This window comes from Macaca fascicularis, chromosome 14 (genome assembly GCF_037993035.2).
Source record: "Macaca fascicularis isolate 582-1 chromosome 14, T2T-MFA8v1.1".
Classification (NCBI taxonomy): Eukaryota; Metazoa; Chordata; class Mammalia; order Primates; family Cercopithecidae; genus Macaca; species Macaca fascicularis.
In genome coordinates this window covers 12,240,612-12,263,496 of record NC_088388.1, presented here as the reverse complement: position 1 = coordinate 12,263,496, position 22,885 = coordinate 12,240,612, and the positions used below count along the sequence as shown (strand labels likewise).

Genomic DNA, 22,885 nt, shown 5'->3' with positions numbered 1-22,885 from the left:
GTCTAAGGAGTTTGCAACCCTGTACTAGAATCCTTTCCGGGACTCAGTTTCCATTTCTCAGGAGTGGGGGCAGCTGCAATGGTGGTTTGAGGATGCAGGGGTGTGGGGTGGGAAACGGTTTTGCAACCTAGCAGGTGGGAGGAACCGATGTTCCAGGCTTGGCTCTGGGGCTTCAGGGGAGTGCCCTTACCCGTCCCCAGGCCCATGCTCACCTACCGTGTGGACGCGGACAAGGGCTTCAACTTTTCGGTGGGCGATGATGCCTTTGTGTGCCAGAAGAAGAACCACTTCCAGGTGACGGTGTACATCGGCATGCTGGGCGAGCCCAAGTTCGTCAAGACGCCTGAGGGCCTCAAGCCCCTCGACTGCTTCTATCTGAAGCTGCATGGAGTGAAGGCAAGTTTGGGGCTCGGCAAGGAAGGGAGGGCAGGAGGGCCCTTTGGGGGGCACTGAAAGACCCCAGAAAAAGCAAGGGTTGGCTGGGTGCTGTGGCTCACGCCTGTAATCCCAGCACTTTGGGAGGCGGGTAGATCACTTGAGGTCAGGAGTTCAAGACCAGCCTGGCCAACATGGTGAAACCCTATCTCTGCTAAAAATACAAAAATTAGCTGGGCGTGGTGGTGCGGGCCTGTAATCTCAGCTACTCGGGAGGCTGAGGCAGGCAGGAAAATCGTTTGAACCCGGGAGGCGGAGGTTATAGGGTGCTGAGATCGTGCCACTGCACTCCAGCCTGGCAACAGAGTGAGACTTCATCTCAAAAAAAAAAAAAAAAAAAAAAAAAAAAGGCAAGCATGTGTGCGAATGTGTGTGTGTGTTTGTATGTGTAAACTAGATCCTGCCCTGCCACTGCCACCCCGCCCTCCCTCCTTTTCTCCCTGTGCCTGCCCCTCAGCCTGCCTCCCTCTCGCCCTGCGCCTGCCTCTTAAACATTGGGTTCCTGAGCCTGCCTCCCTCTTGTTGGGCTCCTCAACCTGCATTCCTGCCTCCCTGCCTCCCTTTCGCCCTGTGCCTGCCCCTTAAACGTTAGGCTTCTCAGCCTGCTTCCCTCTCGTTGGGCTCCCTAGCCTGCCTCCCTGCCTCTCTGCCTCCCTGCCTCCCTCTCACCCCGTTTCCTGCTCCAGCCTGTGATTCCCAAGTCTGCAACCCCAGTCAAGACCCATCTCCCGAGCCCTGTACCAGGTGCCTCAGCTCCAGGTCCCAAACTAAACTCCCTGCACACTTGCCTCCCACCCTGGGCTCCCCTCTCAGGGAATGGGGTGCAGGGCCTTAGTTACCTGAGCCACAAATCTGGGTCAGGGCCCTCTTTCCCCTCTCATCATGCATCTGGCCCTGCTATTGCCCTGGAAGATCCCTGTACCTGGTCCGGTCCTTGCCTCTTTCCTGTCCATCCCCTGGTCTGGGTTACCTCCATTCCTTGTCAGAATGTCCATGGCAGCTGGGACCCCCAACTCCTGGCCCACTTGAGACTCAGGGGGCCACGGCACTCCCTATCCTTCCAAGGCCCCCAGTGTCTTCCCATCAAAGCCCCGGCTTCCAAGCTGCACCACGGGGGCCTTGGGGGCCCTGCTCTCCAATCCAGCTCTGCCACGTGTGGTACCCCAAACCTCTCGTGCCCATCACAGCCCCTGCCCTCCACCCTGCAGCTCCCTTTGCCTTGGATGCCCTTCCCAACACACATCCCTCCTCTCCGGGCAGACTCCATGCTAGTCCTTTCCCCAGGGCCCCTCCCCTGAGGCCTATTGGGAGGCACCACAGCACAACCCCAGTAGTGGCTGATTTTGAGTCTATGAGCTCCCTGGGAGCATGGCTGGGTCTGTCGACTTCGGTGTCATAAGTGAGCCAGGCATGGCACCTTGGCATGGCTCTGCCAGTGCACATGGAGGAGTAGAGGAGACGTGGGTATGGAGAGGATCTGGGGAGTGAGTGGGCCTGGGTGCAAGTGGATGGGCTTGGAGGCTGCTGTGAGGTGTGTGGGTATGGCCTTGAGGGAGGGTGGGGCTGTGAGTGTGTGTGTGTGTGTGCACACATGCAGAGGTGGGGGGAGTGTGTGGGTGTGGAATGGGGGTGTGGGTGTTTGGGGAGTGACTGTGCATGCGCAGCTGTGCAGAAGTTGGGGGAGTGTTATGCTGTGAGGGGGTGAGGAGGGTGTGGGTGTGAAGTAGGGTGTGAGGGGGTGTGACCATGCAGAAGGCATCTGAGCTTGTGGGAAACACGGCTGAGGGCTGGGTGCTGCCCTGTTTCCTGGTGAGCTCTAGCTGGGCCAGGCCTGGCTGAGAGGGGGCAGCAGGGCAGGACCACCTGGGTAGCCCCATCCTGAGGTGCCACTGGCTTCACTCCCCACAGCTGGAGGCCCTGAACCAGTCCATTAACATCGAGCAGTCCCAGTCAGACCGGAGCAAGCGGCCCTTCAACCCGGTCACGTGAGTGTTTGACCCTGTTGGGGGTGGTACCTAGAAGGACCCACACTAAAGCTGGTTTGGGAATGGAGGGGCCAGGGAGGCACCCAGGGTGTCCGCCTTGCCTACGTTGCTGGCCTGGGTGCCCCTGAGCGGCGTGGCTCTTGCAGCCTCCCTCCATGCCCCCTGAGCACCCTGCCTCTCCTCTGCAGGGTCAATCTGCCCCCTGAGCAGGTCACGAAGGTGACTGTGGGGCGGCTGCACTTCAGCGAGACCACCGCTAACAACATGCGTAAGAAGGGCAAGCCCAACCCTGACCAGAGGTGAGCAGGTGGGAGCCTGCCCCGAGCCCTCCATTTCTGAGGCAGGAAGACACCGCCCTGTGTGGCACACCAGGCACACAGCCCTACAGGCTGAGCCATTTCACAGATGAGAGACCTGAGATTTAGAGCCCTTCATTGACTTAAGGGTGGGAAGAGCAGAAGCCTGGCTCCTGTGTTGAGAAACAGCCCTGGCTTCTTGCTGTGGGCTCTGGGGAATTTCTGCCCCCTGGTGGAGGCTCGGGTTCCTCCTCTGTAGGATGGGTGAGATGAACATGCATCTGGCCAGGGAAAGGGTAGGCCAGCCCTGGGGAGGGGGCAGGCCCTGAATACTTCTGAGACCCCTGTGTGTCCCAGGTACTTCATGCTGGTCGTGGCCCTCCAGGCCCACGCACAGAACCAGAACTACACGCTGGCTGCCCAGATCTCAGAGCGCATCATCGTGCGGGTGAGGGCCACCTTCTCCCAGGGCGTAGACAGCCCTCCCTAGGGCTGGGAGAAACAGCAAGCAGAAGTACCCGGGTCCTGAGAGTCAAGAGTGGGCATGCTCATCCTGCTAGGCACTGGCTGTGTGGCCTTGGGCAAGGCTCCCACCCTCTCTGGGCTGCAGGGTCTCCACAGTAAAGCAGGGAGGTGGACAAAGACCTGGTAGCTTCTGGGATCCCACAAGTGAGAAAAAGTTGTCACAATGGGAGGGATAGTTCAAGTTGGGCTTGGTGCAGTGAGAAGCCCTGGCTGGAAGGGGAGGGGCTGCTGTGGAGTTTCCCCTGCTCCCAGGGCCCTGCAGGTCCCCTCCCTATCCCCCAGGACTGATCCAGCCCCAACTCGCGGTAGGCCTCCAACCCAGGCCAGTTCGAGAGCGACAGCGATGTGTTGTGGCAGCGGGCACAGGTGCCCGACACCGTCTTCCACCACGGCCGCGTGGGCATCAACACTGACCGGCCGGACGAGGCGCTGGTTGTGCACGGGAATGTCAAGGTCATGGGCTCGCTTATGCACCCCTCCGACCTGCGCGCCAAGGAACACGTGCAGGAGGTGGGGACGGGGCTGTGGGGGCCGGGCGGGGCTAGAGGCTGGGGCGGGTCGCGGGGGCGGGGCTGCTGGGGAGGGGGCGTGACCACGCGGAAAGGCGGGGCTGCCGGGGAAGGAAGGGAGGGAGGCTGGCCTCCAATCCCGATCTAACGACTCCAGTAGTAGGATCTCCTCTCCACACTGCAGCCTCCAGGTTGCCGCCCTCCTGGGCTCCGGGGCCTGCTCCGGGACCGCCGCAGGAGGGGAGGGGTTCATTCCCGGGCCTGGCTCCCCGCAGGTGGACACCACCGAGCAATTGAAGAGGATCTCGCGCATGCGGCTGGTGCACTACAGATACAAGCCCGAGTTCGCCGCCAGCGCGGGCATCGAGGCCACTGCGCCAGAGACAGGTAGGGACCGGGCTGGCGCGGACTGGGGTCCGGGAACCCAGAAACCACGGGTCTCAGTGACCTCGCCCCGTCACCTGGAAATCCTACTCCCAGAAACCCCTCCTCTTGACTCCTGGAACTGCGCCCCTGGGAATCATGCCTTCTAGAAGTCCCGCCCCTCAGACCTTGGAAAATCGCACCTCTCCAGGTCCCCGGAACCTCGCCCCATTTGTCAGTGGAAATCCGAGAATCGCGGCCCAGGGACCCTCGTCCTTCGCTAGATGAATCCTACCTTTAACCTGCCGGAATACTACCCACTCCCCCTGGGATCCTTACCCCCAGGAATCCGCCCCACACCAGCCCGGGAACCTTACACCTGAGCCCTGGAATTGCAATTCTGTGAACACTTGTTCGGGGATCCCCCTGCTCCAGGGCTCCTTGGAATCCAAATCTCTGGGTTCCAGAACTTTACCCTCTCCAATCCTGCCCTTTCCCACCCCCCCACCCATCTTTGGCTTGTCCCCCACCTCCAGGTGTCATCGCTCAGGAGGTGAAGGAGATCTTGCCTGAGGCTGTGAAAGACACCGGAGACATGGTCTTTGCCAATGGGAAAACCATAGAGAACTTCCTGGTGGTGAACAAGGTCTGTGGGTGAGGCAATGGGAAGGGGCCCAGAGGCAAGGGGGGAGCAGCTGGGGGACACTCATCACCTCCATAGATACTGGGGGGGGGCACTGCAGGAGCAACCTCAGCTCTCATGCTGCTTCCAGAGTGCCCTCTGCACCCCACAGGGAAGGGGTGAGTGTTCAAGGAGATGAGTGGGTAGGGATTTGGCCCCTGGAGCCTGTGTGATCAAGGGCAAGAGAAACCCTGGGGAGGGCCATGGCCTTCCACCCCCAGTAAAATGAGGGCAGTAATAGAACTGCAGACATCCTCGTATGGTTACCTCCACGCTGAAATACGTGATTTCTTGTGAGGATGACTTTTGTCACCTGTCCTGAGTCTGGGCGCCAAGGAGGCATGTAATGGGTCTCCACCCCAGTTGAATAGTGAAATGCTGACATCTGAGACAGCAGTCATCAGAGGGGGCAGATCCCGGGGCTGCAGCCTTCAGGCTTAGGGGAGGAGAGCTCTGGCAGGGAGTGGGGAGGGCCATTCAGGCAGGTGGGACAGCCCAGGTGAAGGTGCAGAGGTGGGGGTGTTGCTTGGAGACAGGCACAGGAGCTGTGGGTGCTGAGGCTGGACTGGAGGGGCCCGCCCAGGTAGGGAGGCTTTGAGGGCCTCCCGGTGGCCAAGGACAGTGGCCGCCCCTCCTGCCCCCGGAGGTCTGGCAGTCTGGGGCTCCCAGGCCTGACTGGGCCCTCTGTGTTGGCCTATGGCCCATGGCAGGAGCGCATCTTCATGGAGAACGTGGGGGCTGTGAAGGAGTTGTGCAAGCTGACGGACAACCTGGAGACGCGCATTGATGAGCTGGAGCGCTGGAGCCACAAGCTGGCCAAGCTGCGGCGGCTCGACAGCCTCAAATCCACTGGCAGCTCGGGCGCCTTCAGGTAGGGGTGCGGGGTGGGGGAAGGTGAGACCCTTCTTCCCGGGGACACCCCTGATCCTGGCCCTCTTGCTGCAGTCATGCAGGGAGCCAGTTCAGCCGGGCAGGCAGTGTCCCCCACAAGAAGAGGCCCCCCAAGGTGGCCAGCAAGGTAAGGGTGAGCAGGCATGGCAGGTGGGTTGGATGGGGAGTTCCCCACCCCTTGTTGCCTCCCTTTCCAGGTTGCAGTTCTCCAGCCTCATGGCCTCTGGTGCTTCCCTCTCCTTGTGACTCTGTAGCCCTCCTAGTCCCCAGTTTCTCTTTCTTCTCCTTTTGCCCCCTGGAGGAATGGGGCACCCCCTTAACCACCACCCCCCGCCCGACCTCCAGCAGAGCCCACTGCAGGCAGCCTCAGCCTGGCCCTCTTTGCATTTGCACTTTTCCTCTTGGTCCTCAGTCATCGTCCGTGGTTCCGGACCAGGCCTGCATCAGCCAGCGCTTCCTGCAGGGAACCATCATTGCCCTGGTGGTGGTCATGGCCTTCAGGTGACTTGTCCCCTGGGCTCTCAGGGTGGTTGACTAGGGGAGTGGAGCTACCCAGTGGAGTCAGCTGCCCATGGGCTCAGGCCTAGGGGAAGAGGATGACGTAGCTTGGGAGATCAGGCAGCTGAGGTCTCAGTGAGGTGGGCCTTTCTGCCTCCTCCCCTCTGGGGTGACCCATTTTGCAGGCATCACCTGGGAGCCCAGCTTCAGGAGCAAGGACCACAGCCTTGTCCTGGAGAGAGGGCACTGGCTGGTGGCTCCAGCTCTAACAGTCACCCTTTTCCGTGGCTCCAGCGTGGTGTCCATGTCCACACTGTACGTGCTGAGCCTGCGCACAGAGGAGGACCTGGTAGACACTGACGGGTAGGTTCCTGGATGCCATGCCAAGCCTCCAGGCCAGGTGGGGCTTCAGTGGGCAGGCCCAGGTCAGAGAGCCATGAGACTGTCTTCTCTAAAGGAGTTCATCCTTAGCCTCTCAGCCTGCTGGGGTGCTGTGGGGGTCCAGGGAGGGCCTCCTTGGAGGGTGGGCAGCCTTTGCCAGTCCCTGCTGACGCCAATGTTTGTGTCTGGCCTGTTTAGTGCCCCTGCAGGTAGCTGGGCCTGCCAGTCAGGGCTGTCTGAGGGGCTGGGGTTGGAACATGGGGTAGGCAGAAGGAGGGCCAGGGCAGGGCCTTGGGCTCTGTGAGCCCACTGTCACCCCCAGCTCCTGGGGCCACCTCTGACTGTGTCTTCTCTTCTCTCTTCCCCTTTGCCTGTCTCACCCTTTGCCTCTTTGCTGCCCCTTAGCTCTTTTGCCGTGTCCACTTCCTGTCTCCTGGCCCTGCTCCGGCCCCAGCCCCCTGGGGGGAGTGAGGCCTTGTGCCCATGGTACGTGCTGACCGGCACCCCTCTCCTCTGGCTCCTGCTGCCCCTCTTCCTGCCTCCCTCCCCTCCCTCTCTGCCTTCTCCTGCCCTCCTGCCTCTCCAGGACTGCCAGGCCCTCTCCCCTCAGGCTCTCCCAGCCCCTCTGAGCTCAGCTCATCCTTCCCCAGCAGGTCCAGCCAGAGCTTTGGGACCACGCAGCTCCGACAGTCCCCCATAACCACTGGGCTACCAGGCATACAGCCCACTTTGCTGCTGGGTGCGTGTCTGGGCAGGTCTGGGGTGGGACGGGGAGGTTGCTATGTTCTCTCTTGGGGGCTCCTCCGGCTCACACAGCCTCTGGCCTCCTCAGTGACCACCAGCCTCACCAGCTCGGCCCCAGGTTCTGCCATCCGCACCCTGGACCTATGTTCCAGCCACCCCTGCCCTGTCGTCTGCTGTTCCTCACCCACCACCAACCCTACCACTGGTCCTAGTCTTGGCCCCAGCTTTAACCCTGGCCATGTTCTCAGCCCAAGTCCCAGCCCCAGCACCAACCGTTCAGGTAAGGCTTTCTCTGGGCTGGAGCTTGGGGCGAGGGCTACCTGAGTAGAGAGAAAGGCCCAAATACTCATTGGTGGGAGGGTCTCCTGGAGCCCAGAAAGGGGCTCTGGACAATGACTGGGAAGTTCCCCTGAGAGGACCAAGAGACACATGGGGTTCACTCAGTCTTATGGGGCCCTAGAGACAGCTGGACAGGAAGCAGCCAGCTCCCTGCTTCTCAGCCTGTCCCTGGTTCTATCCACAGGCCCCAGCCAGATGGCCCTTCTGCCAGTCACCAACATCAGAGCCAAGTCCTGGGGTCTTTCAGTCAATGGCATTGGCCACTCCAAGCATCACAAGAGCCTGGAGCCTCTGGCCAGCCCTGCAGTCCCCTTCCCTGGGGGGCTGGGCAAAGCCAAGAACAGTCCCAGCCTTGGTTTCCATGGCCGGGCCCGCCGAGGGGCCCCCCAGTCCAGCGTGGGCCCTGCTCAGCCCACCTGGGGCCAGGGCCAGTCAGGTACTTGCTGCACCCCTGATAATACCCAGCCCAGCCTGGCAAGGCTCACTGGCTAGGGCCCACCTCAGCCCAGTCATGTGACTGTCTGGGTTCAGACTTGTCAGTCAATAGACATTTGCTGAGCATAGAGTAAGGGTCAGGAATCAGGCCCGCAGCCTTACATAAATCATCTCATTTAGTCCTCACAGCACTCCTGCAAGAAAGGAATTGTTGTTCCTATTGTTCAGCTGAAGAAATGGGATGGAGACTAAGGTGAAGTGACCTGCCCAGGGTTATACAGCCCCTCTGAGGCGGGGCTTATATTTGATACCGAGCCTGATGCCTCCTTCACCATGCCAGCACCAGGAGGGTGCTATACCGGGTCTCGCCTATTATTTCCCAAACTCATATCTTTGGTTTTAACAAAGCTACAGAACCTTTTATTCAGTTTTCAAACTGGGTTCCTCTGAGGCACCCTGGGGGCTGCCCTGGGGGTTGAAGGGGAGGGTGGGAGGCTTCCTGGCTTCAACCAGGCAGCTCTGCTCTCACTAACTTTCATTTGATGGGCTTTGTGGCTTCAAGAAAAAGAAACCCTGGAACATAATGTGGCTTACAGAGATGGAAATTCAAAGTGATGGGGGAACCCCATGGGGGAGATGTTTACCAGGCACCCATTTACTGAGCTGCCTGCCACTCTGTGGCCGGCTCTGTACAGGGGACTGGGGGTGATGAAGACGGATACGCTCCTGTCCCCAAAGACCTCACAGAGATGAAAACACAGCAGTGTGATGAGGCTCTGAGGGGACATGCCGGTAGCTTTGGGACTGGGGAGGACACTTAATCTGGACACAGGTGGGGAGGATCAGGGAAAACTTCTCTGGAGTTGGTGACATTTGAGCTGACTCTTTAAAGGATCTTTGGAATTTGCCCAGAAGGGATGTGGGAAGGGCACCTTCCATCTCATCTGTATCTGATACCTGTCCTGGCCACACAGGGTGTCCTGGATCCTGTTGGGGTCCTTGGGTCCCTGGGTCATGCCTCAGAGCTGAAAACATACCAGGTCCAGCAAATGTTGAGTGGCCCCAGCTTCCCCCTTCCTGGGTGGATAGTCAGGCAGCAGCAAGACTGTACGTGAACTAGATGAGCAAGAAGGCCTGTCTCCCCATCTGGCTTGTCACACTTCAGTCCCACCCTACCCAGCCAGCCAGCCTGCAGTGGGTCTGTTCAGGGAGGCTGCGAGGAGCAGCGTGCTGCCTCGGGGCGGGGGGAGCCTGATTTGTGTGATGCTGTCACAACCGCCGATTTCAAGCTACCAGTGTAACTGATGTTTCTGAACCCAGAATTGGGAGAGATGCCCGCAGTCAGGAACGGAGGCCTTGAGCGGGCTCCTGCATACCTGGCAAGGGATGTGAAGACCCATCCCTCCTTCTAGGTGTTCCAGTTCTTTTGAGGAGGCAGATGTCAGGTTCATGGGAACTGGGTAGTCCTAGGGCTGCTGAGGGAACAGTGTAGTGTGATTCTGGCCATTGTGGAGGTCTGGAAAAAAATAACTTGGAACTTATTCATACTAAGGTGTGAGTGACTGATCCAAGTCTGGCAAGGAAAGACTTGCCTGCTTCTCACTTGTGTCCTGCCTTGTCACCTTACTCCTGCCCCAACAGCCTCTCTCCTTGCAGAGCCAGTGCCCTCCCTGACCTCCATCCAGGTGCTGGAGAATTCGATGCCCATCACCTCCCAGTACTGTGCTCCAGGGGATGCCTGCAGGTGGGCTGGGCTCCCTCCCTTCACCCAGGGAGGTCCCTTCAGGTGACATGAGCCCAGGTGGTACAGATTGCCCAGAACTTGCCCCCTCAGTGAGAAGCCTCTCCCATAAGGCAGGGCAGCCCCTTTCCAGGCCTCTGCAGGGCTCCAGTACAGATTGGGGGCTGAGGAGTCCACGGGTGGGGGGTGGTGGCAGGGTGCCCTCAGGCTAAGGTGCCAGTTTTGCCCCTGCAGGCCTGGGAACTTCACCTACCACATCCCTGTCAGCAGCGGCACCCCACTGCACCTCAGCCTGACTCTGCAGATGAAGTGAGTGCCAGCACGGGGAAGCGGGAGGCAGGAGGGGAGCCAGGGAGAATCTCCTGCAGAGCCTCAGAACAGCCAAGTCTGAGGATAGCTGGAGAGTTTCTGGTATTTCCTACATGGTGGGATGAGTGCTGACTTCATTGCCTGCTTCGTGGTTAATTGGCTAAATGACCTGATCTCATGGCCTGAGGACCACGTGGGATGGTCGATGGGAAAGGTTTTGTTCGAGGGCCCTGGTTATTATGTGGTGTTTCAGGCTGGGTGGAGATTCAGAGGCAGGCTGGCTGGAAGGGGGCTGAGGTTGAGGGACTCCAAAACCTCATTTCTCTGCTATCTGGGCCTGTCTCCAGTTCCTCCTCCCCCGTGTCTGTGATGCTGTGCAGCCTGAGGTCAAAGGAGGAGCCGTGTGAGGAAGGGAGCCTTCCACAGAGTCTCCACACCCACCAGGACACCCAGGTAGGTGGGACTGGGAAGCTGTGGGCTGGCCAGGCCCGAGCTGCTTCTCTCCTGGCACAACTGGGCCCCCAAATGGGCAAGGAGCAGGAGCTGGGAGTTACAGAGTGAAGCCATCTCCACAAGGGACACTCTGGGGCCTGGGCCTCTGTGTCCCAGGGAGGGGCACGCGTGCCCGTGTTTGTTCCTTTCACTCTGCTGAGCATCTCCTGGCCCTGCCATGCTGGAGACCTGGGGAAGAAAGCAGATCACAGGGGCTAATGTGGAAGAGTGCAATGATGGAAACAGGTGGGTGTCTGGAAGCCCATGGCGGGGAGGGCTGTGGCTCACTGGAGGTGTCTGCAGAAGCAGGAAGGAGCTGACCTCATGCTCAGGTTGGGGAAGTGGCACAGCTAGATGTGCAGCATTACAGGACCCCTCAGGCTCCATGTTTGGCCACCTCTTCTGGGAGAACTGGATGGCCAGCTCCTCCCTGGCCAAGTAATCGGAAGTTATAGCTGTCCCTGGGGCCGATGGACCCCCAGTTTCTCCTTGGGCCTAAGAGGCCACGGGAGAAGACTCTCAGGCCAAATTAAGGGAAGTAGTGATTTTTTGTTCTCGCCCATTCATGTGTTTACTCAGAAAATATTGACTGGGGCCCCATCTGTCCCAGGCCCTGTGCTGGGTGGGCCCAGCTGCAGGGGAGAGAGGTGGAGCAGACACAGGTTTTGATTTCTAAGAACGTACTCTATAGTGAGGGAGAAAAGACGTACAGGAAGCTCCTGCAACAGAGGAGGGGGTGCTTCTCGGGGAGGCTCGAGCCCTGTGGCCCTGCAGAAGAGCCAGTGTCTGAGAGAGACGGAGAGCCCAGCTAGACATGCAGCAGACATGGTGCTTGGGCCTGAAACCACATCACAGACGCACAGCCAAAGCCTCAGGTAGATGGGCAGGCTGCATGCCACCCTGAGGGAGACAGCCAGACAGACCTGGGTTTGAATCCCAGCTGTGTGATTTTGCCACACTGTGATTTTTAGGCAAGTGGCTCAGTTTCCTCATCCAGAAGATGGGGCTAGTAGCAGCACTGTGTCATTGGATTGTCCTGAGGATGGGGCTAATGAAATACTTTGATGTGCCCAGAGCATAGCGGGTGAGGGAACCCAGCACAACAGGACTGGGAAGGAGGCAGGGGCCAGGCAGAGGTGGCCGTGGACCTGCCAGTCCCAGGCACAGTCTGCATGGAGTAGCTGCCATTGCTCCTTCTGCCAAAGCAGAACATGCTCCTTCCCATTTCTTCAAAGTTCTCTGCTTTTTTCCTTCATAAAACTCCCCACAGACCCCAGAACTGTGACGGCTGTGGTGAGAGATGCTGGTTGGGATAAGGGCAGCCGTCTGTCCTGACCCGTCTCTCTTCTCTCCAGGGCACCTCTCACCAGTGGCCAATAACCATCCTGTCCTTCCGCGAATTCACCTACCACTTCCGGGTGGCACTGCTGGTGAGCAGGGGCATCCCACCTACCCCGGAGGTCTGGGTACCCATCTGCGACGTGGGGCTTGAGGAATGGGGGATTTGCACAGTATGTGGTAGCACTGGGGGCACAGTGTTAAGCAACGTCAGCAGGGAGTGCCGTCTGTCTCACACCCCCAGAGCTGCCTCACCTTCCCACTGCCCTTCCACCCAGGGTCAGGCCAACTGCAGTTCGGAGGCTCTTGTCCAGCCAGCCACAGACTACTACTTCCACTTCTACCGCCTGTGTAACTGAGCTGCCCTCCTGAGGCAGCACCGCACCAGGGACTGGGGTGCCCAGGCACCCCCCAATACTGGATGCAATGGTGTTACACTGGAGCCTGCTGTAGGCCAGCTCTGCTGTTCACTGGCCCTACCCAAGACTGGTGAAACTGGAAGTCTTCACACTGGAGTTACTGTTCCAGCTGGTCGTCCCTCACAGCACAGAGGGAACCTGAGAGCCGGAGACTTCCTGGGCCTTCCTGCCTGCCACCCCTAGGGGCCAGGACAGGACCAGTTTACCTCTTTCCAGATATGGTGGTTGGAGGGCTGGTTCAGGTACCCTGGAGGGAAGGGGAAGCCTGTGGCCCTGATTTGTTCAGAGCCCACTCTCCCTGCCTCCCCTTTTGAGACTGGGGCCAACCCTCTTGGAGAGAGGACCTGCCCACCTTTGAGATCAGCAGGGGACTTGGATCCAGCCCTAAGAGACTTGGGTGGACTCCCATGAGTCAATGGAGGGCACACGGCTCTCCCCCTTAAAGCTGTTCCCTGGGGGATGGCTTGGTAGTGGACTTTCTGGGGTTTGCCTGTTACGCCAGACTCGGATTTCTAAGCTTTAAGTGTGGCCCAGGAGGTTTCTTCTCCCTGGGAGAGCTTGGCTCCCAAGAAGTCCCAGGGCAGCCAAGGCCAGCCCTGGATGGGTTGGAGAAACTGACTTTGTGCCTTAAGTCTACTCAGTGCCTGATGAAGCCACCCTCAGCCCTTCACAGGCCTGAACCAGTAGGGGCCAGTGGGCCAGGTAAGCCCTAGAGCCTTGAACCAGGAATATCGGGGAAGAGGAAATTCCCTTTTGAGCACCCAGATGGTGTTGCAGCTTCATTGCCTGCGTTCCTGGGAGCGTCCAGAGCTCACAGTGATCAGTGACCACATCATTCTCTCTGAGCAGAGGAGCAGGAATCCCTCAAGCAGCAGCCTGGTCTTGGCTGGTGGGCAAATGCAAATAGCTTTTGCTGTTATTAATGAAGTAATTACTAAATGCACTTAAACCAGGGCAGGAAGGAGTGGAAGGATGGAGCTAGAAAGCTCCGAGTGGGCCAGAGCAGGGGTGTGACACTTGCAAAGACAGGGCTCTGACTCTGATCCCTCCCAGGGAGCCTCAGACACCCATCCCACTCCCAACCACCAAGACCCTGGGTTAGGGAAGAAGTTGTATCTTAAGTGCCAACTTCAAGTTTCTTAGTGGTGCCTGGTACATTCTGAGGCTACACCCAGGCTCATGGAAGGAGTGTGGTATTCATTTAGCCATGTCTGCCATGGGTCCAGAAATGGGAAAGGGAATTGCCGTCCTTGCCCTGTGGTATGCTGCCACCTCTTTGGGAAGCAGGCCTTGCCCCTGTACCACCACTCATTCTCAGCTTTGAATGGGAGGCCTTTCTATAGTGGAGCCGAGTCCTTGAAGCCTATGAACTGCAGGCCCCCTTTTGCCACTGATCTCAAAGCACTTGTCCTCAGGATAGGGAACAGCAGGGGGAATGCAGGAATAGCAGGGATAGCTTCCTCCCAGCCCCCTCCCCAATTTGGTTCCGCTGACATAGGAATTTTATGATTCCCATACCATGCAGGGGCTGAGCCTTCTTTAGGATGACTTTGTTCTCCCTCCCACTAGGGGAATCCTCCCTATGCCTTAAAACTGCCGAGCCCCACTCCATGTAATAGGATTCCTGGGCTTCCTCAACGGGACTGCGGCCCCTCAGTCCTTAACTGGAAAGTGACCGTCCACTGCCCCCTGGAGCCCATCTGGACACAGCACAGTCCCAAACCTGTTAGCAGCTGGCTCTGTTTCCATGCCTGGGGAGGGGTTCCTCAGTGCAGGAGTTGGGGCCAGGCTGGGGCTCCGAGCTGCTTGAGGGGGTCAACCTTGGACCAAAGTTGCCTTAAGCCTGTGGTAAAAGGGCTTCAGGGAAGGTCAGTGGGCCACCTGCTAGAAGCTGCCAGCTGCCCGGCTGGCAATGGTGTGTCTTGGCCCCAACCCTGCCCTGGGGTCCAGCAGGTCATCCCTCCCTTCTCCTCTCTCCTTTGGTGTTTGTTCCTGTAGCCACTGGGCTAATCTCCCCCTAGCTTCAAGCTGTACATAGGGCCTCCCAGTGCAAATCCTCCTGCCCATTCTGTGCCCCCTTAGAAGCCTGCGTGTGCATAGAGCGCCCCCTACCTTCCAGTTAACTCCCAGTTCTCCCTGAGCTTGGTATTTATCGTGTGCCAACTCTGACTCTGAGGTGGGCAGTGAGGGAAGCAGCCCCGGGCCTGCTTGCTTCCTGTCCCCGAAATGTTCTTTTCTTCTGAAGTAAATATACATATATAAATAAATGTATAAATACTGCTTTGTATCTGAGCTTGCCTCCTTGTCTCTTCTTGGGATTGGTCTGGTGGGAGAGGAGTCACCTATGAGGCGAGGGCCAACTGGAATTCAAAGTTCTTCCTGAGAAGCCTGGAATCTCTGAGCTCCTGAGCCAGAGGGCCAAATGGATGCTTCATACCCCTTATCCTCTTAGCTTCATACTGGAGTTAGGAGTGGATTCAGCAGCCCCTCCCGTGGCCACACCTTCCCCTCCCGCACACCCGCTGCTGCCCACCTGTGTTAAAAGTAGCCACCGAGGGGAAAAGCCTTCTTAGGGGGACAAGCCGAGCCTGGTGAGGATGCCCCAGCACAGAGAAGGGTAGCTATGTTTATGGCAGGGACTGGCCTAGGGCAGAAAGGACTGATGCGGGTTCCTAGAGAAGTCTGTCCTAGAAACAACAGAAAAGGGTAGGCCCAGACCCTTCCTATCCTCAAGTGAGCCTTAAATTCCAATGACAAAACACCCGTGCCACACAAATCTCATCCCCCTGAAGTAGATCAGCAGCAGGAACTGCGAAAGGCAGATGAGAAATGGGAAAGGGAAGAGATTGGGGAAGGAATGTAGGTCCCAGCACCCCGCCACCCCCGCAGAATGGACCCCAGACAGAACTGCCATACATCTGCCTTTATTATGAGCAGCAGGTGGGACACTTCCAGCAACAGTAAAAAAAAAGTAATTTACAAAAGCAGGGGTTCAGTGAAGCCATCTGGTTGTTACCTAAAAGAGGAGAGGGGTATCAAAATGAGACCAATGGCCCTTCTTTCTACCTTCTCTCCCTGCACCCCTGTGCTCCTGGGGCAAAGGCTGTCGAGCACATGCCTTTGAGGATGAGCCACCAGAGCTGATTCCCAGTGGCCTGTTTGGTGGATTGTCTGCAGCAAGTTTTAAGCCCCGGATCTTGACCCCCTTTCAGCCAGCCAACTTCCCAGCAGCCTCTCCAAGTCACTGGGGTCTGACTTCTAAGAGCATAAATGTACAACCATGGGAAGCCTGCATTCACACTCCTACGTGGTACATCCCAAAGGCAGATCGAGGCCTTGGGCCATGTGAGCTCAGAATTGACAAAGTCACATTTGGCTCAAGTCTGTATGAGGGGCAGGGAAAGAGGCACAAATGTCTAGTGTCCCTGCCCATTCCACTGAGTCTGTCTCCATCAACCAAGGGGTCATGCTGGCAAGAGCTTTAAGGACCCTGCTGACCTGCCTATGGGGAGGCTTCCCTGGCTCATGCGTCCATCCCATTGCAGCTCTTACCCTTGGGCGCTCACACGTAGATGCCAACCCAGAGCAGCAGGAAAAGGACTCCAAAGCCCATGAAGAGTGAGGCCACCAAAGAGATGAGGAGCTCTTTATAGATATCACGAGTGTACTTGGTAGAGGTGACCTCGTAACTGGGCACAGCAGTTAAGGCAAAGTGAAGGGATGGACTGTGGAGTGCAGAGAGCCCAGCCAGTGGCACTCTGAGGAGAAAAGTATTGGCTCAATGCCTTCTGGGAGGCATATCCAGCCCAGAGCAGCCAGGCAGAGGGGCCTAAGAGATGCTTTGGACTCTGGTGCTCCACTGCCATGAAGAAAATAAGACCCAGAGGAGTTAGGTCACTTGCCCCACGTCACATAGCTCATGAGGGCCGGAGCTGGGACTATCCCTCAGACCTCCCGACACCTGAGTGCACCCTTCCTTATGCCACCTTTCCAACTGTAGCACCCCTATTCCCCACCTCCACTCCAGCCAGGCCCCCTCCCTGCTCACTGTCCTGAAAATCCAAAGGACAAACTGAGCTCACCTGAACTTCGGAAATAAGGCCATAACCTGCTCCTGGGCATAACCAGCCCTCCTCCCCTCCTTACCTTCTCCCAGCCCCAATCCAATGTACAAAACTGGCGGGGTCCATGTACTTAGCATGGTTTCTCCCTTAGCCTCCCAAATCACTAATCACTGGTCCTCTGGCTGCTCAGTGAAAGGATACACGAAGAACCAGGCGGTGAAGAACATGCCGATGGCCAAAAGCACCACGGTCAGATGGGGGAAGACAGCCGGGTTCACTGGGCTGGTGTATCTGCTCATGGCCTCGAGCTCCTAGGGGAAGGCAAGAGATCAGAATTATCAAAGAATTCCATGATTTCAGCCTGGAGAGAACATGGGGTTATCAAGGAGCCTGGTGCTGCTGTGAAACAGAGGCTGATTTTGGCCTGGAAATGTAGCTGCAGATCAATGGTCCTTATCATTTTCTGAGGCCAATGATCTGACCACTATGAATATGTGACTAAAAGTACGAACTCTCTGCCTGAGAAAAACCACATACAAGAAAAAGTTTGCCTACAATTTCTGGAGCTTTGCGGACCAGTGTCTATAGACACCAAGCTGAGGACGCCTGCTATAAGTCACTGGTGGTACCCAGATCTCAATTTTTTTTTTTTTTTTTTTTTTTTTTTGACGGAGTCTCACTGTCACCCAGGCTGGAGGGCAGGGGCACGATCTTGGCTTACTGTAACCTCTGCCTCCTGGGTTCTAGAGATTCTCATACCTCGGCCTCTTGAGTAGCTGGGACTATAGGATTACAGGTGCGCGCCACCACACCTGGCTAATTTTTGTATTTTTACTAGAGATGTGTTTTGCTGTTGGCCAGGATGGTCTCAAACTCCTGACCTCAGGTGATCTGCCTGCCTCAGCCTCCTAAAGTAGTGAGATTAAAGGTGTGAATTGCCGCACACAGCCTCAATTTCTTTCTTTTTTTTTTTGAGACAGAGTCTTGCTCTATCGCCCAGGCTGAAGTGCCTGGAGTGCAGTGGTACGAACTCGGCTCACTGCAAGCTCTGCCTTCTGGGTTCAAGTGATTCTCCTGCCTTAGCCTCCGGAGCAGCTGGGATTACAGGCGTGAACCACCATGCCCGGCTAATTTTTTGTATTTTTGGTAGACACGGGGTTCCACCATGCTGGCCAGGCTGGTCTCGAACTTCTGACCTCATGATCCGCCCGCCTCAGCTTCCCAAAGTGCTGGGATTACAGGCGTGAGCCACCGAGCCTGGCCCTCAATTTCTAATTCAGTATTTTCCTCACTACCTATACTATTACGGAATCTTGTGATCTACAGGGAAGGCATTCAAGTTCTGGTTCTACTGAGTAATCTGAGTCTGAGTAAAGTGATTGTATTATCTATTTCACAGGACTGATGTATAAGAAAGATGATGAATCAAAACTCTAGTGCCTGGCAGGGAGGATTTTGCTCCATAGGTATTTGCTTCCTTCCTAAGGTTGTAGGGAACATGATGACATAACGCCTATGAAAGAGGGCTGTAAACGTAAAGATCTGTACAAATGTTAACTTCATTGTCACCCGTCAGCCAACGCTTCTAAAATCCAGAACATAACAACTCTAGAGAAGTAAACTGCCCCCATTGTTCTGAGACACTGGAATTCAATTCAGTAAACAATCACGGCCCCCTTCCCCCAAAATGATAAAGACAATCACTGCCATTTATTGAGCTTCCAATTACAGCCCCTCTGTTTGGCACTGGGAACACAAAGATGAATAGACATCATCCCAGAGCTAGATGCGCGTCAGACGGTGGTCACTAGGAGGCGCGGCCGCAAACAAAGGAGTCCATGGAACGTGTACAGAGGCTGTGGGCGCTCCTAGGAGAGTCTGGCCAAGTGCCTCAGAGTTGGAAGTGCCTCACCAAGAAACAACATTTGCCCAGGGCATTGTAGCATGGGCACGGGTTCGGCAGAAGAACTTTCCAGATAAAGATAACACACCACAGATAACAGATACAAACTGGAAGGTATTCAAAATACGCCCCACGCCTCTCATTCTTACAAATCGCGAGCTCAGAAACCTAAGAAACCATGAACTCCTAAGGAGTTCATGACAAGGGGTTTCCCCCTTCCCCACCCTTCAGCCCAAGACGGAGTTTCCAGGAGCGTCTAGCCCTCTGGATCTCTGGCGTCTGAGGAGAGAAGCGCGGTGTGGGTCAGACCCCGAGGGGTCCTCGCATCTCCGTCGGGAACTCCCCTTAACCCTCTCACCATTTTGCCCCGCGCAGGCTAATCCGCCGCTCTGCCACCGGAAGCACACGTCCGCAGGAGCAGGCGCCTAGCACAACCGGAAAAGGAAGTGCCTCCGGCGCAAGTGGCATTGGGGGACTTGTAGTCCTGCGATTTCGGGTGTAGCGGGAGCAGGGGCCTGCGGGGACTTGGTGTGGGTGGAGTAGGGACAAGCGGTGGAGAAGAGTACGCCACGGTCGCTGAGAGACTCTGTTCTCCCTGGAGGGACTGGTTGCCATGAGAGTAGCCGTCTGAGGGGACGCAGCCTGCACTACACTCCCCAAGAGGCTGTGCGTGGCGGGCAGGTCACGTGATGGGAGCGCGGGCTTTGGAAGGCGGTTGAGCGTCAGGCGACCCGCCGCTAAGCTGAGGAGGGAGATCAGGTTTAGGAACCGCCTGCCCGGGCCAACCCCGAACAAAGCTTTAGCTGCCGAGGCCTCGTGTCTCAAAGGCCAGGTGAGACCCCATGGGAAGCGCCTCCGGGGGCGACGGGGTCCGCTTGGCGCTGGGGCCGTGGGGAGCCGGGGTGTGGAGTGCGCGTGATATGCAGTCAAGCGGTCCGGCCACTTTTCCCCCTGTGAGCCGTGGGCCAGTCGCGTAAGCTCCGAGCCTCTCTTTCCTCCATTGTAGAAAGGCGGTAATAAGTTCCACCTTATGGGGTCGTGTTGTATTTTTCCTAAGACCTTGGACGAGAAAGAGTTCTGACACTTGAGTTGTTTAGCCCCTATCCTGCCTGCCTGCCTGTCTGTGGGACGCCGCAAGGGGATCAAGGGCTACACGGCCTGGTCCTCAGTCAACATTCCAGCAGGGCCGCCGGCTTGACGCAAGAGCCGAAGGGTTGAACAGGCCTGGAGAGGGGACATTAGGGGTTTCCGTCTGTTGTCTCAGTTAACCCTGGTAGCAGCCCTGAGAGACAATCATGGTAATCGTTCTTCATAAACCTCAGTGGCTTGGTAATGTCACACGGATGGAAAATGCCGCGCCTGGATTCAAGGCCAGAGCTTTCGCCGTTGCAATTCACAGGGGAATTATTCATATTAATCAAATGAATAATTCATTATCAATTAATTATTAATTGATTAATAATCCAGGGATGGACCTGGAAGGACGCGTGAGAGGATGGCGAGAGGAGGGCACAGCTAAGGAAAAGTTGAAAAAGGCGGGCCTTATTCCAGCTTTCTGTTGAGATCCCAGAATGTAAGGTTAGGTTGGGAACCAGAACATGAAAGATCGTGACGCCATGCTGAAGTGTTTGGACTGAATTAGAAGGAAGAATTGAACAGTCATTGATGCTCTAGAAAGAACCCTGTGAAGGAAGAATGGGAACAATGAAAAGTCCTGGTGGAGTCTTCCATTTCTTCTTTCTCTTTTGTTTTGATTTGTCTTTTCTTCTTTTCTTGACAAGGTCTTGCTCTGTTGCCCAGGCTGGAGTGTGGTGGCACAATCATAGCTCACTGCAGCTTGTTACTCCTAGGCTTATGTGATTCTCCCATGATGGCCTCCCAAAGTACTGGGATTACTGGCCAGCGCCTCTTTGCCTGGCCCTGGTAGAATATTTCTTGGAGTATTGGACACATACCGCCAGTGGGTACAGGATGAGTTTTTATTTTTTGAGACGGAGTCTCACTATGTCACTAGGCTGGAGTGCAGTGGCACAATCTCGGCTCACTGCAGTCTGTGCCCCCTGGGTTCAAGTGATTCTCCTGCTTCAGCCTCCCTAGTAGCTGGGATTACAGGTGTGCGCCACAACACCCAGCTAATTTTTTTTTTTTTTTGTATTTTTAGTAGAGAGGGGGTTTCACCGTGTTGCCCAGGATGGCAAGATGATTTTAAATTGCACCTCCTAAAAATCCTTTTTAATAGTTATATATTTAACACATATTAAAATATAACTAATAGAACACAAATATTATTGCTTATGAGTTTTCCAGTTTAGTTTTTAAAAAAAAATTCTAAGTGAATGAAAGTACAGGTTTTAGTTGGAAGTGGCAAAAATCGTGAGGGTGATTTGGGAAACACTGCTATCTGGGAAACACTGAACTCTGAAGTGCAATACTTTTTTGAGCCCAGTGACTATAGCATGCCAGACCCCTAAATCAGGACCTGGGGAGGAGCCATGGAGTTAACATTTCAGACTGAGTAGTGGAGGGAAAACGCAAAGGGAAAGACTTGAAACTCTAGTAACATCATAATAAAAGTAGAAACTCTTATGTGCTGAGGCGATGATGAAGAGAGTTTAGAGAAGCTTGTGAGAAAGCCACATCACCTCCATTCAGATATGTTTGCAATCCTTTTTCAAGACTGCCTTATCAGTCAGGGTTCTCCAGAGACTCAAAACAAATCAGATCTATTTGTTTAGCTGGTATTTGCCTTTCAGGTCTGCCATTATGGTCCCTGGACTCCTCAAGCTGGGCTGGGCACCCTGGCCTTCTGTGGTCCTTGATAGAGACCCATGTTGTAGGGTTTTTTTGTATAATAAATAATGCTGCTACCTTAGAATATCAACAATATCTTATTTCTCTAAGCACCTGGTTCTATTTCTGGTACTCATTAAGCCTTACTATTGAGTAAATTCTGCTAGACTGAGTTTTTTGAGAATGAGGACTTTGTCTTGTTCGTCTTTAGCAGTGCTGACTTGTCCTTTTTGTTGTGTGGAATTTAGTTGAAGGCATGAAGTTGGTGAGATAACACCAATTATAACCCTTCTCCTTTCCTCCGTCTCTGACTTGCCTTTCTTTTTTAGTCATTCCTCCTCTGTGTTGCCATGGGAATTCAAGGCCTGGCCAAACTAATTGCTGATGTGGCCCCCAGTGCCATCCGGGAGAATGACATCAAGAGCTACTTTGGCCGTAAGGTGGCCATTGATGCCTCTATGAGCATTTATCAGTTCCTGATTGCTGTTCGTCAGGGTGGGGATGTGCTGCAGAACGAGGAGGGTGAGACCACCAGCCACCTGATGGGCATGTTCTACCGCACCATTCGCATGATGGAGAATGGCATCAAGCCCGTGTATGTCTTTGATGGCAAGCCGCCACAGCTCAAGTCAGGTGAGCTGGCGAAACGCAGTGAGCGGCGGGCTGAGGCAGAGAAGCAGCTGCAGCAGGCTCAGGCTGCTGGGGCCGAGCAGGAGGTGGAAAAATTCACTAAGCGACTGGTGAAGGTCACTAAGCAGCACAACGATGAGTGCAAACATCTGCTGAGCCTCATGGGCATCCCTTATCTTGATGCACCCAGCGAGGCAGAGGCCAGCTGTGCTGCCCTGGTGAAGGCTGGCAAAGTCTATGCTGCGGCTACTGAGGACATGGACTGCCTCACCTTCGGCAGCCCTGTGCTAATGCGACACCTGACTGCCAGTGAAGCCAAAAAGCTGCCAATCCAGGAATTCCACCTGAGCCGGATTCTTCAGGAGCTGGGCCTGAACCAGGAACAGTTTGTGGATCTGTGCATCCTGCTAGGCAGTGACTACTGTGAGAGTATCCGGGGTATTGGGCCCAAGCGGGCTGTGGACCTCATCCAGAAGCACAAGAGCATCGAGGAGATTGTGCGGCGACTTGACCCCAGCAAGTACCCTGTGCCAGAAAATTGGCTCCACAAGGAGGCTCACCAGCTCTTCTTGAAACCTGAGGTGCTGGACCCAGAGTCTGTGGAGCTGAAGTGGAGCGAGCCAAATGAAGAAGAGCTGGTTAAGTTCATGTGTGGTGAAAAGCAGTTCTCTGAGGAGCGAATCCGCAGTGGGGTCAAGAGGCTGAGTAAGAGCCGCCAAGGCAGCACCCAGGGCCGCCTGGATGATTTCTTCAAGGTGACCGGCTCACTCTCTTCAGCTAAGCGCAAGGAGCCAGAACCCAAGGGATCCACTAAGAAGAAGGCAAAGACTGGGGCAGCAGGGAAGTTTAAAAGGGGAAAATAAATGTTTCCCCATTATACCTCCTTGACCCCAGAATATTTGCCCTCTTGTACCCTTAAGAGCTGCAACTAGAGAAACCTTCACAGGAGTGGAGAGAGGATTCTAAGGCTTTTCTAGTGTGACCCTTTTCAGTAGTGCTAGTCCCTTTTTTACTTGATCTTAATGGCAAGAAGGCCACAGAGGTACTTTTCCTTTTTTTTTTTTTTTTTTTTTTTTTTTTTTTGAGACGGAGTCTCGCTCTGTCACCCAGGCTGGA

At 55.8% G+C, this 22,885-nt stretch overlaps 3 protein-coding genes across 41 annotated transcripts in view; 2 read left to right on the top strand and 1 right to left on the bottom strand.

Moving 5' to 3' along the window:
• The window catches only part of MYRF (myelin regulatory factor), a 37,001-nt gene extending 22,327 nt beyond the window's left edge, over positions 1-14,674 (top strand). For 4 of the 39 annotated variants that reach the window (XM_015434615.3, XM_015434612.3, XM_065528045.2 and 1 more), the window contains 20 exons: positions 201-396; positions 2,344-2,420; positions 2,609-2,719; positions 3,074-3,164; positions 3,551-3,751; positions 4,026-4,137; positions 4,650-4,759; positions 5,506-5,666; positions 5,741-5,813; positions 6,099-6,187; positions 6,479-6,547; positions 6,971-7,051; positions 7,216-7,304; positions 7,398-7,589; positions 7,833-8,084; positions 9,725-9,827; positions 10,059-10,133; positions 10,481-10,586; positions 11,981-12,055; positions 12,242-14,674. In XM_015434615.3, coding sequence (XP_015290101.3) covers positions 201-396; positions 2,344-2,420; positions 2,609-2,719; positions 3,074-3,164; positions 3,551-3,751; positions 4,026-4,137; positions 4,650-4,759; positions 5,506-5,666; positions 5,741-5,813; positions 6,099-6,187; positions 6,479-6,547; positions 6,971-7,051; positions 7,216-7,304; positions 7,398-7,589; positions 7,833-8,084; positions 9,725-9,827; positions 10,059-10,133; positions 10,481-10,586; positions 11,981-12,055; positions 12,242-12,322 — 2,344 coding nt within the window. In that variant the 3' untranslated portion in view covers positions 12,323-14,674. Of the gene's footprint in view, positions 1-200; positions 397-2,343; positions 2,421-2,608; positions 2,720-3,073; positions 3,165-3,550; positions 3,752-4,025; positions 4,138-4,324; positions 4,760-5,505; positions 5,667-5,740; positions 5,814-6,098; positions 6,188-6,478; positions 6,548-6,970; positions 7,052-7,215; positions 7,305-7,397; positions 7,590-7,832; positions 8,085-8,263; positions 8,337-9,724; positions 9,828-10,058; positions 10,134-10,480; positions 10,587-10,742; positions 10,872-11,895; positions 12,056-12,241 lie in introns of those variants that run through there. The other 35 variants (XM_074013436.1, XM_005577622.3, XM_074013432.1 and 32 more) reach the window with 25 other exon arrangements.
• A 616-nt stretch (positions 14,675-15,290) lies between these two features.
• On the bottom strand, positions 15,291-18,762 carry TMEM258 (transmembrane protein 258). Its single transcript, XM_005577614.4, has 4 exons — positions 18,708-18,762; positions 16,648-16,757; positions 15,935-16,071; positions 15,291-15,398 (listed from the first exon to the last, which is right to left on the bottom strand). Exons 1-3 carry the CDS (start codon positions 18,708-18,710, stop codon positions 15,945-15,947), a joined length of 240 nt encoding a protein of 79 aa, XP_005577671.1. The 5' UTR covers positions 18,711-18,762; the 3' UTR covers positions 15,291-15,398; positions 15,935-15,944.
• Positions 18,763-19,062: 300 nt separating this feature from the next.
• Positions 19,063-22,885, top strand: FEN1 (flap structure-specific endonuclease 1). The gene is made up of 2 exons (XM_045371978.3): positions 19,063-19,181; positions 21,469-22,885. The coding sequence occupies exon 2, from the start codon at positions 21,490-21,492 to the stop codon at positions 22,630-22,632; it is 1,143 nt and encodes a 380-aa protein (XP_045227913.1). The 5' UTR covers positions 19,063-19,181; positions 21,469-21,489; the 3' UTR covers positions 22,633-22,885.

Excerpts from the sequence above, each read along its gene's own strand:
- TMEM258 (XM_005577614.4), bottom strand. Across the intron at positions 16,072-16,647 it reads TTCACCGCCTGGTTCTTCGT|TTACGAGGTCACCTCTACCA; the intron begins GTATCCTTTCAC and ends TGCTGTGCCCAG.
- FEN1 (XM_045371978.3), top strand. The coding sequence starts at position 21,490 with ATGGGAATTCAAGGCCTGGCCAAACTAATTGCTGATGTGGCCCCCAGT.